The sequence below is a fragment of the Mustela erminea genome, chromosome 16 (assembly GCF_009829155.1).
Source record: "Mustela erminea isolate mMusErm1 chromosome 16, mMusErm1.Pri, whole genome shotgun sequence".
NCBI classification, from domain to species: Eukaryota; Metazoa; Chordata; class Mammalia; order Carnivora; family Mustelidae; genus Mustela; species Mustela erminea.
In genome coordinates this window covers 64401945-64419336 of record NC_045629.1, presented here as the reverse complement: position 1 = coordinate 64419336, position 17392 = coordinate 64401945, and the positions used below count along the sequence as shown (strand labels likewise).

Here is a 17392-nt window from a genome sequence, read left to right as displayed (position 1 = left end):
GCTACTGTCAGCCTGCAGTGTGTTTGCTTTGCAAAATCATTTTCTACAGCTTTCATTGCCCTAGATGCATAATATATAAGGTTTTTCCTGAGATAGTACTCAAGTCTATTAAGCTAAATATATGTTTGTGTTCTGGGAAGGTAATGCTAAGTTCAGCCTTTTCAATTCGGTTGTTGTCACTTTCTTTAGCTTGGAAAAGCTGTGCATTTTGCATTCTTTCATTCCACTCCCTTTAGAAGAGATCACGTTCACTAGCTCTTGGATATTCTGTCTGCACTCATATTACCTTTTTTATTGCTTGTCCTTTACATGTTAATGTTCAAACTCATTTCATGCCAGGCAGACTTCAGAAAATCTATAGCCTTATTGAAGTGATGGTTTCTTTTTCTTTTTTTTTTTTTTTTAAAGTGAAACAAAAAAATTGACAAGTTGTTTTTATGACTGATAATAGAAGTTCTAAAGACAGCTGGGGTAGGCTTAAAATATTGTGGTCTGGGTTTGCTATGATAAAAAAAGGAATGCTGTTCCACCCAAGTAAGTGACTGGCCTAACAGATATATCATATGGAAATTCACCGTGGAGGTGATATGTGATTCAGTATTGAATATTTGATTCCTCAACTCTGCAAATCTTAGTCAGTAGAAATAATGGGCTGAATAAGTCCAAACAAAGATTTTAGAATGCTACTTAGCTTCTGGAAATCCCTGAACATGCTTCTAAAGGAAACAATAGCTAAGCCTACTTCTCCAACTTCCCGATGGCTGTTTTAAAACTGGTCTATTAGTTCTGTACCAGTTATGTTCACACTGTTGGTCAGGAACCCCATGACAGTAATAGGACTAAGATGGTCCCAAGAGGACTGGGGAAGTTCCTGCTGACTACTGTGGGTCGTCTGAACACAGGGAGCATGGAGTTTCTACCCTGATTTTTCTTACTCTCCTCCTTCTGGATGCTGACCCAGAGACAAAAAACTATGAGGTACTTTAAAAATCTGCATGTGGACTCAGTAAATACATTGGTTTATAGGCACTAACAATGAATCATGACAAAAAAAAAAAAATCTTAAAACAGCTCATTATCAAAAGCCAGAACTATCCTTCAGTTAAAATGCTGGCCTATGATTTCCCTTCTGTTATTCACAAGGGCCCTGTAACTACCTACATTTGCAAGAAACATAAGCCATGCCTGGCCCTGCTCTGAACATTGTTCCCTTGGAGATCATTGAGGTGGTTTCTTCCTCCATATAGCCTCGTGGTCTTCTGTGTCTTGTCCAGGAGGTGGCCAGGATGTCAGTTCGGTGGGCTTGCTGGTTTGCACGTTCCTGCAAGACAACTTGCCCCCATCTCCAGTTGTCTTGGGGAGAGCGGTACGGAGCTGGAATCCTTATCTTTCTTTCCCACTTGATTCATGAGAGATGGGAGAAAGGTTCCTTATGTAACACACAGCAGGGGTGCAAAATACCAAGTTAATTCATAACCAAGCATATGAGGGCATCTTTACCTTTTTCCTACAATATTTGTAGGAAGAAAAAGACCCCGAGGATACCAAAAGCTGACTGTATCTTATGTGGCTAATGAGTTTCAAATGTTATTGTATATACATCACTGCACATTGTGACAATTGTCACATCAAGTACCGACAGTTACCCTACCAGGATCAGTGCTGTTGTCTGCCCCAGCATACATTTGGGGACGCGGGATGAAGAACGGAAGTAACAGACCCAGAGTCAGACAGCTAGTAAAGAGCACAGCACAGGTCCATCTGACTCCACCGGAAGCTTCTGTCCATTTCGTTTCAGCACCTCAGATACGTCCGATGGGGCTAGTAATTCCTATTTCATGGTGGTGCTCTGATAGTTACATGGAATTTTATGTGGAAACCATATAGCATAGTTTATGGCATGTTCTATGAAAAGGAGTTGGCAGATTTTTTTTTTTTCTCATGGAAAGGGCCACATGGATGTGTTTTAATCTTTAAGGGCCAGGCAGTACCTGTATGACCTCATGTAAAAGCATCCACAGATAATCTTCAATGAATTGAAAAGAGCAGTACACCAAGGAGACTTAATTTACAAGCATCGTTGGTAGGTCCTGCTTTGTGGACTCCTGCATTCCAAGGGCAAAAATGCAAACTTTTACCATGGTTATCAAGATTCTATTTTTATTCTTAGAATCTTCCCTTTTGGGTTGTAAATGCTTCCCTCATCTCAGGAACATGATATATATATATATATATATATATATATATATATATATATATATATATATATATATATATATATATATATATATATATGAGATACATATACATATCACACTCCTGGGGTGTCCTTTTCAATGTCTTCCTTGGCTATAAGGACATGGATAGTGTGAAAATGTACTCACAACTGTGAGGGTTTCTTTGGGCAGCAGAAACCAGTATCCAAACTGGAGGATAAAGCAGATGCAGGCAGTAAACGGCACCAAATGCCTTTTTAATGAGTGCCTACAAAGTGGAAAAAAAAAAAAGAAGAAGAAGAAGAAGAAGACCACGATTGTTTACCAGGGCCGCTTAGAGCTCATTAAACATTAATGTTTCCCGAAGGACTTCTTCCACATTGTCCAAATATATGTGGCAAATTTTAGTTAAGAATTGCATGACCAGAGGACTTTCCTAGAGCTTCATCTTTTGGAAAGACATAAATTAGAAACACTACTTTCTAATCCAAGACGACTTTCCAGAACCATGTGTCCAGATTGGGTATTTTAGTCCCGTCACCCCCACAGTGATACTTCAGCAACCGAAGTAGGCCATCTGATCTGAAATAGGCCATCTGGTCCACCACATTGCTTAAAGAAGGAAGTCTTTGTAGCACATAGCAATAGACTCTTTGAGAACATTTTTCCGATCTCATTTTATAGTTTTGGGCTCCAAGACCCAAAGAGGATTAGAGAATAGTTCATGGTTACACAGCTGGTTAGTAGCATAACTGAAACTAGATCCCTGTTCTCCTAATTCCCAAACTAGTGTTCTTTCTTCCTTATTGTTTTCAATTAAGGTTTAATTCATGTACGGTAAATGCACCATTTTTAGTGTACAGCTCTACAGCTTTGGACAAAGGCATATAGTTGTGTAACCACCACCCCAGTTAAGATATATTAAATAAAAGTTCTGTAATTCCAACAACTACTCTTCCTGGTTCCCCTTGGTTGTCAACCCTTTTCATTACCGCAGCCTCTGGCAACCACTGCTGTGTTTTCTGTCCCTTTAGTTTTGTCTTTTCCAGAACACGCTAAGTGGAATCAGAAAGTCGGATTTCTTTTACTTATTGTGATTCACAGAGACTTACCAGAACTGTGGTGTATATCACTAGTTCATTCATTTTAATTTCCTACTGTTCCACTGCATAGATATCCCACAGTTGGATATACCACATTCTCCAGGTGAGGGACATCCGGGTTGTTTCCCGTTCTGTAAATACTAATAAAACTGTTATAAGCACTCATGTACTCGCTTTCATATAAACATAAGTTTTCACTTCATTGGCTGAATATCTAGAAATTGCTGGGTTGTATCATAATTATATGATTATTTTCTTACGAAACAGCCAGGCCAGTATTTTTAAGATAATAAAAGAAGAAGAACAGTGTTAGAGGCTGGCTTTCATACATACAAAAATCTGGTAAGTGTTCTGAAAATCGTTCCATCTTTGTAGAAGTCTTACCTAGCACTTCCTTGAGCTACCACCATCGACCAGCCCCTGTTTTCCTGAGAGTTTCTAGTAAATTGTCTCAGAATAAATCAAGGTCAAATATGTTGATAGTTCACTTGTTCATTTAACTAAATTTTTCTTAGCATCTCAGTTGTCATTAAGACATGCTTTCTTTACCAGGGCCCCTGGGTGGCTCAGTTGGTTAAGCATCTGCCTTCAACTCAGGTCATGATCTTGGGGTCCTTGGATCGAGCCCCACGTCGGGCTCTCTGCTCGGCAGTGTGCCTACTTCTCCCTCTCCATCTGCCTGCTGCTCCCCCTGCTTGTGCTCACTCACTTTCTCCTTCTCTTTGTCAAATAAATAAAAAAGAAAGAAAGAAATGCTTTCTGTGTCCTTCTTCTGAGGAAGATAATTATAGTAATATTTCCAGCTCCTGGGAAAGAAAACTTGAGCCGATCAGATTCCCTTTTATGCATATGTGAGGTATGTTTGATGGCCCCTTCTAGTATCTTCCAAATTACACTCTTTAAATTTCCAGTCTTCTCCGTGTCTTTTATGTAGTGGTGCCTCTGGTGCTACAGATCCGATGTTCACACGTGTGTTCTCTTCAGGCTCAGCTCTTCTGCCTTGTCCTTGGTTGACACGGAGCTTTACCTCCCTGGTGCTCACCTGTTTGCGTGAGCCTGATGTCTCGGTTCTCCTCCTCTTTTTCCCATGGCTCCTTCTCTGATCGATCGCAAGCCCCCTTCCTCTCTCACTCCCTGAATGTTGATGCCACTTGGGGAATGCATCCCCTAAAGTCTCCTCATTGTGCATGCTCTCTGGAGAATCTCACCCACTGCCATTGTTTGAACCATCCGCTCCCTCACAGTGACTGTCAAATACATCTTAGACCACTATGAAGCTTCAGATCTTTAATCTCCCTAAAGGGCATGAACTCTGAATATTCTACGAATATCTCAAATTAAAAATGCTCTAAATCAACTCCATTGTCTTTCTCACCATCTCTCCAGCCCATTCTTCCTCCTGTGTTTCTTCTCAAGGCTAATGCCATTATTCATTCCATCACCTAATGTAGAAGGCTCAGAATCACCTGACCTGTGATTAGTCCTTCTCCCGTAGCACCCCTATGGAATCAGTGACCATATCTTTTGAATTCTGCTTGTAAAATGGGTTTCCAGTCTTTTCCTGCCCGATCACCATGCTAGCCACTGTTAAACCATTCCTGTTAAGCTCCTTCCCAGGCCATAAGAATAACATACTAAGTTATTTGATCTCTAGTCTCCACCCTGTCCCATTCGTTCACCTTTAATTAACTTCCTACTTCTGTTTTTTTTTTTTTAAATATGTGCTGCCAAAGCAAGCACATCTTCCTACTTCTATTGCCAGACTTAATTTAAATATATTTCAGATGACATTATATCCCTCCTTAAAACATTTGATGGCTCCCAGCTGCCTGCGGAAGAAAATCCAAACTTTTCACCATTCCATAGAAAGCCAATCTGGGCATTTCACAGATGTATTAACTTTGGGCAAGTTAAGTTAATACATCTATGAACCTATGAATCTATGATTAAGATTCCCCAGTTGTAAAAATGGGAGGAAGACCTATTTCACAGAGTTGTTATGGATATGGTATAATAAAACTCATGGAAGGACCAATCTTGATGAGCCTCTTCTGAGAAGCCTTACCCCATCTCTCAGGCAGAACCAATCATTCTCTCTTCTTCATTAGTAAGTACTTTGTGCATACTAATAATTTATTTGTTACATAATATCTATTTAGTATCCATTTATTCTCCCATCCACTGGGCACCAGGTTTGGTGGTGTTAGGGATAGAAAGGAACACTCAGTCTAGCAATGAGGATAGACTGTGTATGCCCTTCTAGAAATACACAGATGTATAGTAATAAGAACTGGAATTTAGCCTCACCTGGGAATAGGTGGGATAAAGGAAGACTTGTCAAAAGTATAATACATGCACTAGATCTTTTTTTTTTTTTTTTAAAGATTTTATTTATCCATTTGACAGAGATCACAAGTAGGCAGAGAGGCAGGCAGAGAGGGAGAGAGGAGGAAGCAGGCTTGCCACCGAGCAGAGAGCCCGATGCGGGGCTCGATCTCAGGACCCTGAGATCATGACCTGAGCCGAAGGCAGAGGCTTTAAACCCCTGAGGCACCCAGGCACCCCACATGCACTAGATCTTGAATGACATAAGTTGTGACAGATGGCTAAGGGCATGAGGCAGAAGGAAGACCCTATAAGGCATGGTAGCGAGAGGTCTGTCCATCTCCCCTGTAGAACACAGACAGCCTCATTGTCTTCTGATTTTCCTTTGCTCTCCTATCTCCTAGCATAGTGCTTAGCAGAGAGTGAATCTTCCATTTATTTTTACTGATTTAAAATTAATTGTTCCCCTCTTTTTCTTATTTACTAAGTATTCTCAACTTCATCTTCTCAGAGCAATAAATGCAATATCAGTTTTTATGGATTCATAACTTAAAAAAACCGAGTAGCTACAGAGCCCTTTGGCATGATCCGTGAGCAAAATTGCACGGAATCTCTTTTATTCTGTTGTGATCTTTTTGTATTATTTTGCAGGTGATGGCGTCTTATTTAAAGGTGATACTGATGGCTCTTAAATCAAATACACCTGTCACAAGGGCTCTTCAGTATACAAGCCACTCCTCCTTTGAGCTGTTTTCCCCACTATTTGCAATGTTAAATGATCTGAGAGATCCTCTTAAGGAACTAGAAATTGAGCCTTTTGTCCTAAGACCCAGGGAATTGCCTACCGGCTCATGGTAGGTGAGAATGTCGGAGCAAGAGTCTTACAGGACTTTGTGGTGATTATTCTTCTGCACGTGGGGTCTTTCATTACCACTTCCTCATCTGGTACTACTTGATTAGGAGCGGCCACATGTCGTTTCTAAGTTGCATCCAAGATAGCATTTCCTCAATCTGTTACCTTCTTGAGCTTTTCCCCAACATGTTTCATCATCTCCGTTCCCTGTTATACAAATGGTAGGGCCAGGAATAGTTCTAATTTTGTCAAGTATTTGAGCCTTCAGAGAAATTCTCTCTGTCATAGTTTTATATTTAAAGGCCTAAACATAGACTTTTTTTGTGGGGAGTGGGTATGGAGCTCCCACAAGAGTATGCCGGTAGGGGTTAGCATTGTGCCACGCCCACTCCAATTTCATTTTCATTGTGGGAGTTCGTTATGGCTGGGTCACTCAAGAAGGTGTTTGCAGTGTGGCATCAAATGAACCTCTCTTATCTGCTGTGTTCTTCGTGGTAGAAAAATATCTATTCCGACGGCCCCAGGGGTTTGTCTAACCAGTACAAGGGAGAAGTATCCACACATCATTTTTTTTAAATTTGGACGTGTTCTTTCAGGAGTTATCCTTGCCTAACTTGTGCACAACTCCGTGTTTTTATGGCATTTTTCCATGCTGAGAAAGTAACTGTTAGGGACGCCAAATGTTTCGTGTCTGCCTCTGCAGAAATCACTAACCTCAGAATTCTTTATTGCTCACCTCTTTGCATTTCAGTGTTCCAGGTGAAATTAAAAATGTATTTGATACCTTGTGTTGGGACAGTTCAAGATGGCTATGCAATTGCATTCTTATTTCACCTTGTGGTTTGACTATGAATTTGAAGGACCTTGAATGACTGATACTGTACTGATGTTTGTTTTCCACAGTGGACACTGGGTTCCTTTCTTCAGGGTAAGGCTAGACCCTGCAATTTTGGTTCAGATCTCCTATGGGCTTCATTTAGCAAGGCAGTTGTAATAAGACAATGGCATGTGGACCTGATGAGAGAAAATCAAAGCCATTTTCAGGGATGTACTGAGCTGCTCTGGCTTTTCTAGAAGGACACAGAGAAATATATCATCTGCATACTTTAGAATTTCATTCCCTAATATATATATTGCCTACTTTCTCTGTGGCCTTTTTCTTTGGGGCCACCAATTCTCAGTGCCTGGAGTAAAGTTTTATAAGGGATAGATTTTCAAGATTCTCGTTGTTTCCATGTGTCTACCTGCCAATTCCAGAAGGCATCACATACGTAGTCTACCCTGTGACTGCCCCAACCTTGTGCCCTCACCACGAGACAAAATCTCTCCTTCTCTGAAATAAGACCTTTTTTTATTAGTATCCCTTTTTTAATCGCTTTATATAGGAGCAATTACACAGCTGCTGATTCAGTAATTCATCCAGAAAACATTTACTGAGATCCTACCATGTACCCAGCACTCACTGCTGTGTGTTAGGGATGGTAACAGGGGTGAATATAATAATCCTTGATGCTGAAGTGAAGTGAAAGAGACATAAAAGAGGTAAACAAAGAATTCAAGGATCATGTAGACATGCCTCTAAACCAGAAAGAATATGTCAGGAAAGGTTCCAGGAGGCGGTGACCTCTAAACTGAGCCAGATATTTAGTTAGTGTATGTTAACTTTTGATTTAGTCATCAAGCAAATATAAAATTGCCAAGATGATCAGAGCCTCAGAGAGATATACCATGCTGTAAAACTTCTATTTACTAAAAAAAAAAAAAAAAAAAAAAAAAAATCTGTATTTACTGAGTGCCTGACCTTTACTGGGTGTTTGTGAAATTCAGTAAGAGAGACATGGTTCTCAGATACACGGATTTCACATTTCTATGAGGAAGACATTTCCAACAAATAATCTTTGTCACGAGGTGAAAGGTGGTGATAATGATGGTTTGTGAGTGAGTAAGCAGCAGGATTTCCCTGACTCTGAGTGATCAGGACAGTCTCCCTCAGGAGCTGTAGCAGAGAAGTAGGGCAGGTAGGGCTTAGAGACTATGGAAAGAATATGTCCCAGTTGGAGGTAACAGCCTGTACTGTGGCCAACATTGAAGAAAGAGCTTGGTGCATCCCAGGAACATGTGGAAGGCCAGAAGGAAAGCTCATCTGGTTGGAGAGAGTGGGCTGGAAGAGATGCAGTGGTGGGAAGTAAGATGGGAATGGCTAAGGGAGGGGCGAAGTGAACACCTTCGGTGTTTGCTCTCCCAAGGGATTTAGAGACAATGGGGGACCACTAAAGGATGAACCAGAGACCATCCTGATCAGCTTTGTATAACAAAAGAAGAGCAGATACACTGAAGAAGGACAAGACAAGAGGCCAGACTCCAATGAGGAAGCTCCAGCGTTAATCTGTGCGAGAGATGAGGACAGGCTGAAGGTGGGTGGTGGCCAGTGGGCGTGGAGAGAAGTCCGCTCAAGAGACGAGGCAACCCATGAAGAGAGAGTGAGCAACAGTGAAGAAGAGGACTGTGAAGGATCATCTTTCACATCTCCGTACCACATTCTTCTCTCCCAAATCCATGCTCTCTGCAGCAGAATTTTCTTCGTGCTTCTTCGCAAGTCTAGATTCCTGGACCTGTGGAGTTAGGCTCTCCGGCCCAGGCATTAGTGTTTTCCACAGCTTCACCCGCATTATGACACTTATGCAGATGAAAGTGTGAATGGCACTGCCCAATACTCTCCAGACCCCACATGCACAGTGTACCAGGCGCTCTGCCCCTTTCCCAGAATGAGTAGAGCTCTCTTGGGCTTAATGAGTTTGCCTGCATTGACCAGGTAAACTCAGAGGAATGCTTCAGCCCTTGGGGTGAATGAGACTATGTCATATTAAAGCCCAAATTGGAGTGGAGCCCATCCGCACTCTCATCTTACCTTGCAGTTGATGCCCTCAAGGTCCAAGAAAGTGACCCACCTCCCCACATTCCCCAGGAGACGGCCACTGAAATCCTACTTCTCCCATTTCCCCAGGAAACATGAAATAGGTTCTCTTGGGTAGTCCCCTAGGGCAATAAGGAAGGTACTTCACACCAAGACTCCACCATATCCTGTGCAAGGCAGGGGAAAGGCAAGCCTGTCATGGTAGGACCTCCTCTAAAGATAGAAGGGGGTAGAAGAGAAAGAAAAGTGGTTCAGCTCCACAAGGAGCAATTTGGGATTCATATTTGAAACCATCAAGGTTTTGTAGAGTTTGGCAGTTGTTTCAAAATCATTAATATCTAACATCAGCATTAGATACCATATTTCTGTACAAAGGCACAAGTTACTAGATCTTCAATTTATTACACAAGGGAAGTCTGGAGCTAAGATTTATTGTGCACCTATTTGCACATTTGGCATTTTGAATTCTATATTTAGCCCCCACAATAATTTTGCAAGATGGGTAACATAAGCCCCTTTCCGTAGATGAAAAAACTTGGCCCAGAGAGCTGCAGTGCTCATTCAGGGTCACAGCAGAATAAGTGTGACTATTAGTCAGGGTTCTCCAGAGACACAGAACTATTAGGGGATAGGTACTTAATGTTTTAATTATAATATATATCCAGAAAGAGAGAGAGAGAGACTTATTGTAAGGAATTGACTCTCATAGTTATGGAGGCCTCAAAGTCCCAGGATCTATTGTCAGTGAGCTAAAGACACAGGAGAAGCCAGTGGTGGCCTAGTTTGAAAATCAGCAGGCGGAAAACCCAGCAAGAGCCAGTGTTTCAGTTCAAGTCCAAAGGCAGGGAAAAACCAATGCCCTCACAGGCATAAAGGATCCCCTTTTACTTGAAGGAGGGTCAGCCTTTTGTTCTTTTCAGGCCTTCAACTGATTGTATGAGGCCCACCGATACCGGAGAGAGCAATCTGTTTTACTCTGGCTACCCATTCAAATGTTAATCTCATCCCAGAACACCATCACAGACACACTCAAAATAATGTTTGATCAAATATATGAGTACCCTGTGGACTGGTCAAATTGACCCATAAAGCTATCACAGTGGGCAAAAAATACAGTGCTCTTTCCTGGTAACCTACCTGCCTGTTGTTAAGTCTCTCTGCTTTCAAAGATACATTTTTTTTCTTTTACATAAAAAACTGTGACACTAATGTACTTTTCTTTCATTCCATTAGCCAACATGTAATACATCATTAGTTTCAGAAGTAACGTTAGTTAACCACCAGTTGTATGTAACACCCATTACGTCACGTACCCTCCTTAATGCCTGTTACCCAATAACTCCATGCCCCCCACTTCCCCTCCAGCAGGCTTCAGTTTTTTTTCCTGTAGTTAAGAGTCTCTCATGGTTTGTCTCCCTCTCTGATTTCTTCCCATTCCATTTTCCCTTCCTTCTTCTATGATCCTTTATACTGTTTCTTATATTCCTCATGAGTGAAACCATATGATATTTATCTTTATCTGATTGAGTTATTTCACTCAGCCAGTGGACTTGGAGCCTGCTTAAGAGTCTCTCTCTTCCTCTCTCTTCCTCCTCACCCCACTTCTCACAAGTGCTCTCTCTTTCTCTCTTTAAAAAAAATAACTAATGCTTGAGACTATTTACATAAAAGGTTTCTCTTAATATCTTGCTTCTCACAGGTGGTTTTCACCCTCTATCCTCGATTTTCCATTATTCTGGGCTGCTAGGAATGGTATGTGTGCGGTTTTGCTAAGCTCTTCTTGTATACCCAAGATACTGGGATGCTAAGTCATTTCTCCCCCAACTTGACTACACAATGAAGCAGACAGGCCAGCCTAGCATTTCCTGATGCCCCGAATATCCTGAGTAGTCTGAATCTCTTTCGATCAATGATACGAAATTTTACTAGTTGCCATTTTAATTGATTTAATTGAAATTGATTCGACATAAATGAATGCACAGAAAATTATTAAGAGTGACCTGAAAGGTTTCAGGTGTCTGCTCTTTAAGAGGTGATACAGCTTTGGTGTGTACATCTGAAGGTTCGCTCTTTCCACATTGTATCAGAAACACAGGTGTTTAACACTAAAAACTATTAAATTTTGAACATTGATAAAGGTAGTATGTGGGGATTCCAAAAATATATGAGAAGCGTTTGAGTATATGTTTTGGTTCATCCCGTTTCTACCGCATTGGTTGGTTATGATAGTTCATGTTGACTGTAAACTATAGATAGATAGATATTTATCCTTCTAAGTATCAGGAAATTTGATTTTTCTTTTGTCATTTGATCATGCCGTGGAAAGGAGCAAAAGATGAAATAGTAACAACAAATTTCATTGACCTAGATTTGTATTGTTTTTTAAATTGATCCTCTCCTGAGACTTGACTCTTTATTTTGTTATACAGAGAGTTTTACTGTAATAGTGCTTTTGGTCTAGCAGGATTTGACATGTATTCAAGCATAAAGAAATGGTCTCTAATATCCTTTCTATTTCTAAAAGTTAAACATGCATTATCTTCTGGCTTCTCTCTCTCTCTCCTTCCGTCTTTTTTCCTCCCCAGTGTACTTCTCCACTAAAGACTGCTCAGCCCACAGAAGAACTATTAGAATTTATTAATTAAGGACCAGTTTCTGCTGCTTTGTCAGGGATAATCATTTGTTTTAGAGCTGATTTTCTGCTTTAATTAAATGAAAATGTCACTCAGTCAAATGAATTCATTTATATTTATTTATCCAGTTCTCCAGGCTTGAATTTCTTAGTAGGAACTTGGGCTCATCACATTTGTTCACACAATGAGCTGAAAAATGTCTCTTTCAGCAATTTAAAAGGCTCACAAATGTTTACTCCTCCCAGTAGAAGCACTGTATAAACAAAGCCGTGATTAACAAATGTGCGAATGGTTGTTTTCTTGTGTAGACATTTTCTAGGTGCGTATAGGGGAACATATTTGAGGATCTGTGTGTGCTAGAACAGGGTAGTGAGGAACCCAGCACCCAGTCCCTTCCAACTTTAACAAAGTGTCAAAGGCCATCCTTGAATCGTCTGTGTGTCTTTATTTGCCTCTTCAAAGTGCTAATTGGGGGTGCAAGGCTTAAATGCTGCCTAATCTTTCCTATTTTTTAAAGCATTACTGACTATGGTCTACATATTTAACATTGTAATAGCATGTTAAAATGGAACAATCATGTGTGTTCACCCATTTGACAACTTTTGAGTACCTATTACATGCCAGGCTGGGTATTGGGACTCCATGATAAACAGTATAACCCTTGAAACTGACGAGGGGAGTAGTTGCCAAAGTCTTTGTGGCTCCAGCAAATGACATTGTACTTCCAGAAGGCATACACACTGGTGCTAAGGTTCCCTACTCCACTTTCCCGGAACGCATACTGAAGGGTATCAATATTACCTTGAATTCTTTTCAGGAAAAAACAATGGCAGTTTAAGCAATTCCCTACCCTCTTGGGAGGGCGGAAATGGGCCCACGTGGCTCGAGGAGACTTTGATTGAGACTTTCTGGTGATCGCACAGTCACAGACATGAACACCTTAATCACCCACTCTGTGCAATATCCCTTGGGGTACAAAGAACATCTCTGAGGTATCATGCCCAAAAAATCGGTCCTGGGGAGTCCGGGTGGTTCAGTTGGTTAAGTGTTCGACTCACGGTTTCAGCTCAGGTCATGGTCTCAGGGGTGTGCAATGAAGCCCTGTGAGGTGATCCGCACTCAGTGGGGTTTGCTTGAGACTCTCTCTCCCCTTCTGCCCCTCCCTCTGCTCTCATGTACTCCCACTCACTCTCTCTGTCAAATAACAAACAAATAAATCTTTTAAAAAATAAAATATACTAAAAAACTGTAGCCCTCATGTACACACTGCTCTTGTCCGTCCTGGGCGACAAGCAGGTTTTTAACTCCATCCGTTCGGTGGTGATGTTGTCTGTATGTTTGTTGCCTTAAATAATCTGGAGGCAACACCAAGTTTAAAGGCCCTGAAAGTTGAGTTCCCAATGCTTAGAGAGTTACTCCATAAAACAGGCACAATTTTAATCTTTAAATAAGTCATCCTTTCGTTTTCGTCTCTGGGTCATAATAAGAGCTAAAATGATGATGGCTTAGCACGTGCTGGGGGAGAAGCAGGTGTATAGGGAGTCAGGCGGGCTCCTGGGTTAGCCTGGCACTGGGATTAGGAAACACAAGTGCTTGACTTTCTTCATCCTTAAAATAGCTCCTGCTAGCTTCTAAGTGCTGTGACAGGAAAGATAATGGAAATAACTATTACTTAGGCTCTAGGGAACCTATCCTATTTGAGCCCTGGGCTGAGAAAGAGCAGGTTGAAAAAGGGTTGACTTCTTTGTCCCTTGATAGGGACGTTGAGCGTGCTGACTCTGGCGGAAACCCCACCTCCCAAGTGGGGAGAAGAAGATAAAGGGTATCTCCAGAGGTAGGATGGAGACCCTCCCAGACCCTCAGAGGGCCGTTTTTAGAGTATTTGAATGAATGTTTACTGAGGACTTATTATGTGCTAGCTACTATACGAGACCCCAGACAGCCCCTGCCCTCAAGGAGCCTTCAGTCCGATGACTATTCCAAAAATTTAAACTTTTACCCAAATCTTATAAGAATTGGTTCAGAGACCCAGGACATGTAGTCCCGCATGAGGCCAAGGTGAACAGCAACAGCAGCAGTAATGACCGTCTCTTAGCGTGTGCTCCTTACTGATCAGCACTGTCCTAAACAGTCTGTCTGCACTGTCATTTTATCTTTACAACAACCTGTGAGGCAGCAGCTGTGAGTGTCCCTATTCAGATCAAAAACCTGATACACAGAGAACTGAAGGGACTTCTGAACCGAGTCCCCCAGTCTGAAAAGTGATGGAGTGAGGATTTGAGCCCCCGGGGTTCTCCAAAGCGCATGGTGCTAGACCCCAGTGAGGTTTGTTGCTGTAACTCTGAGTGCTTTCATGGGATTGGGAAGAGCTGTCCCCACTGCCTAACGTCAGGGAGGTGACTCTGTAGGGGCTGTGCGGCGCTGCCCCTGCAGAACTGTTCAGTTAACACGGCCTTTTCTAGAGTTCTACCCACAGGCGATGAGGGCTGTGTGTGTATCCCACAAAAACTTAAGGGCAGTGAAGGAAGAATATAAAACGCAAGGAGACGGTCTAATTTAGCCTGGGGGATAACAGTTATATTTAATGATAACAAGAGAAATGAGGGCTCTTAAGTGAAAACAGAGGACGAGCAAACAGGCAGGGAGGTGGAAAAGTATCTGCTAAGCCCTGAGGCACGAAAGAGTTTGGCGTTGCCTAAGAACTGAGCGAAGACTGTGGGTGGGACCCCATAGCTCCAGAGAGAGTCCCATGGCCTGGATGCAGCAAGGGACAGACCCACGGGGCCTCCACGTCGCATGAAGGATTTGGAATTAGGGTCTCCGGAAGTGCAGTGAGAGGCCATTAACGGATTTTAAGTAGAGAAGTGAGGAGGTCATATTTATGTTTTTAAAAGATCATGTTGGCAGCTTTTTGGAGAATGGACTGGACAGGGGCAGAGATGGAACCAGGGAGGCCCGCCAGTGACTTTTGCTGGAATCCAGGTGGGAACAGGTGACGGTCACAACTACAGTGGTAGCCACAGAGATGATCGCCGCTGGATCTGCCCATAGGGGCCGCAAGGGCATACGGACGGATTAGAGGTGGCCAAGAGGGGGAGAACCAAGGGTGAGTCAGGATACTTGCTCTGAGCTGCTACAGAGTGGGAGGGTCTGTGCTCAGCAGGAACCTGGAAGGGGGAGCATGAGGCAGAGACATGAAGAGGTCAGGCTGCGCCATATTGTGTGTGCATGTTATGTTTGAGCCGCTGGTGAACGCACTTAGATGGGTATGACAGTCTCATGAGAGATTTTTCCTGAGCAGTAAACTGAGGAATTGTCCTAATGTGTGTCAGAGATGCCACGGGGGCGGTGCAGTTGCTTGGCCACTAAGCCTTCCTGACTTCGATTCACAACAGGTCTCGTTTAATGTTCAACAGGAGAGCTAGAAGGACAAGTGCCCAGTGCCCTGTGTCGGTTTCCTTCACTGAGCACTGAGCTGCCCGTCAGCTTCCATACACTACCTGCGTGTCTTCTGATGGTTTGTTCAAACGAACATCAGAAAAGGCCGTGGGAGGGACAAGAATGATGACAAAATGGTGCTCTGACGTGTCACCATGCTCCACCCTGGGCCAGGCTCCCCTTTTGCGACATCACCTCTGCCCAGGGTCCAGGGAACTATGACAAAGTGACCAAAAGCATGACCTTTGTAGAAAAATCAATGTTGTTCCCCAGCTCTGTCCCTCACTAGCTATCCAACTTTAGGCCAATGACTTATCCTTTCCGAAAGCAAGTTTTCTCCACTGTAAAATCAGAATAAAAATACCTAGCTCAGGGTTGCTGTGTGGATTAAAAGAGATTTTTGTGAAGTGATAATTAGCAGAGATCTAAATAAATGATAGATAGGAAGTGGACCCATGACTAAGAGGACATCCTTGCTGGAGATTGGCGTAAGGGTGACATATGGATTTCATAAGGCTATTCCAATAAGTCAGACTCTGAATTTTTGTTAAATTCTGCAATCGTCTTAAGGCAGAGAAATGCGGGAGGGCACCGTGTAGGATATATAGCTTTATCACTTCCATTAAGTTGCTTTTGACGGAGGCCAGTTTTTCAACCAGAATCACTGTCAAAAGTGTACCAACATCTAAAGACAATTATTCATTGTGAACAAGTCTAGAGGATGGTATGGAAGCTTCCATATATATCTGCGGATTGGGGTCCTTTTGATGACTTCATTTGATCAGACTATGTAGCTTGTTGAAGAATCATCCCTGATATTGTAGAAAGGTTCTTCGTGCATGCATCGAGGGCATTGTCTGGGATGCTCGTGTTTTTGTGGGACTACAAGATTCCCTACTACCACTACCTGCCAGCTGTGGAGTGACACCCTTGTTTTATACTGTGGCTTCAATTATTAATACTTCCTTGTGCTTGAATGTTCTACTGAGAAAGAGTCATGGTCGTTACCCAAGTGAGCAACTGTGTTTACAAAGTGTCTCTTATGTGCCCAGCACTGCTGGGACTCAGAATGAAGATGGTCCACTCTTCTTTGTTAGTCCTTATTATTCTTGACTCTGTAACTAGAGAACAATACCAGAGATTTACAATTTAATACTCTTTGGAATCCTACATGGTTAAGTGCTCTAGAACAATGCCATGCCATAGAACTCTCTGAAATGGAAATGGTCTTGGTCTGCACTGTTATGTCCAGTGGCCACCAGCTACATCTGGCTGTTGAGGACTTGAAATGTGGGTAGTGTGACTAAGGAACTGAATTTAATTGGAATTGACTTTAATTGATGTAGCCATTTGTGAATCCTAGCTCCCGCAATTCTGAGGAGAGATGGTTGTGGCCTCCAAAAATGCAGGAAGGAAATAGAGATTCAGGCAGAACTTAGAAGTAGGAAGGAAAGTAAAGGACACTCCACCGAGAGTAACAGCCTGAGCAAAGGGTGCAAGGAAGGGGGAAGCATGTGGTCTGTGAACATTACACAGGCAAGGGAATTGAAGGAAATTCGATGAGAAAGACTTTCTGAAAGTATCAGGAAAGAAGTTTCTAGAATCTAGACTGTTCCCTCTATTTTATAAGTTCTGTGTGAGTGTTTTGCCTGTGGTAAGCCTCCCATTATTTGGAATGGTTTACATAGTGTTGATTTTGTTATACTTTTTATAGACGAGTAATGTCCATGGAGTTATACCACAGAATGTACTAGTTGGTCATTGACACTTTCCATACCTGTGCGATAGCATTCTAAAGACGCTTCAAGGAAGCATTGTTGCAACAGAGGTTAAAGGTACCTATAAGGCTTGAGTCCCCCAGGGACTAGCAAGAGCAGATGCTGTAGGGGTCAGAGAGCTGGAGCCACACA

The 17392-nt window shown here is 42.3% G+C and overlaps 1 protein-coding gene across 6 annotated transcripts in view; it reads left to right on the top strand.

Moving 5' to 3' along the window:
* The window catches only part of SAMD12 (sterile alpha motif domain containing 12), a 394456-nt gene that overhangs the window by 222250 nt on the left and 154814 nt on the right, over positions 1 to 17392 (top strand). Inside the window, exons 5-6 of one of the 6 annotated variants that reach the window (XM_032315621.1) lie at positions 1248 to 1251; positions 15143 to 16627. The exons of the other annotated variants lie outside the window; for them this stretch is intronic. Coding sequence (XP_032171512.1) covers positions 1248 to 1251; positions 15143 to 15173 — 35 coding nt within the window. The 3' untranslated portion in view covers positions 15174 to 16627. Of the gene's footprint in view, positions 1 to 1247; positions 1252 to 15142; positions 16628 to 17392 lie in introns of those variants that run through there. 6 annotated transcript variants of the gene reach the window in all.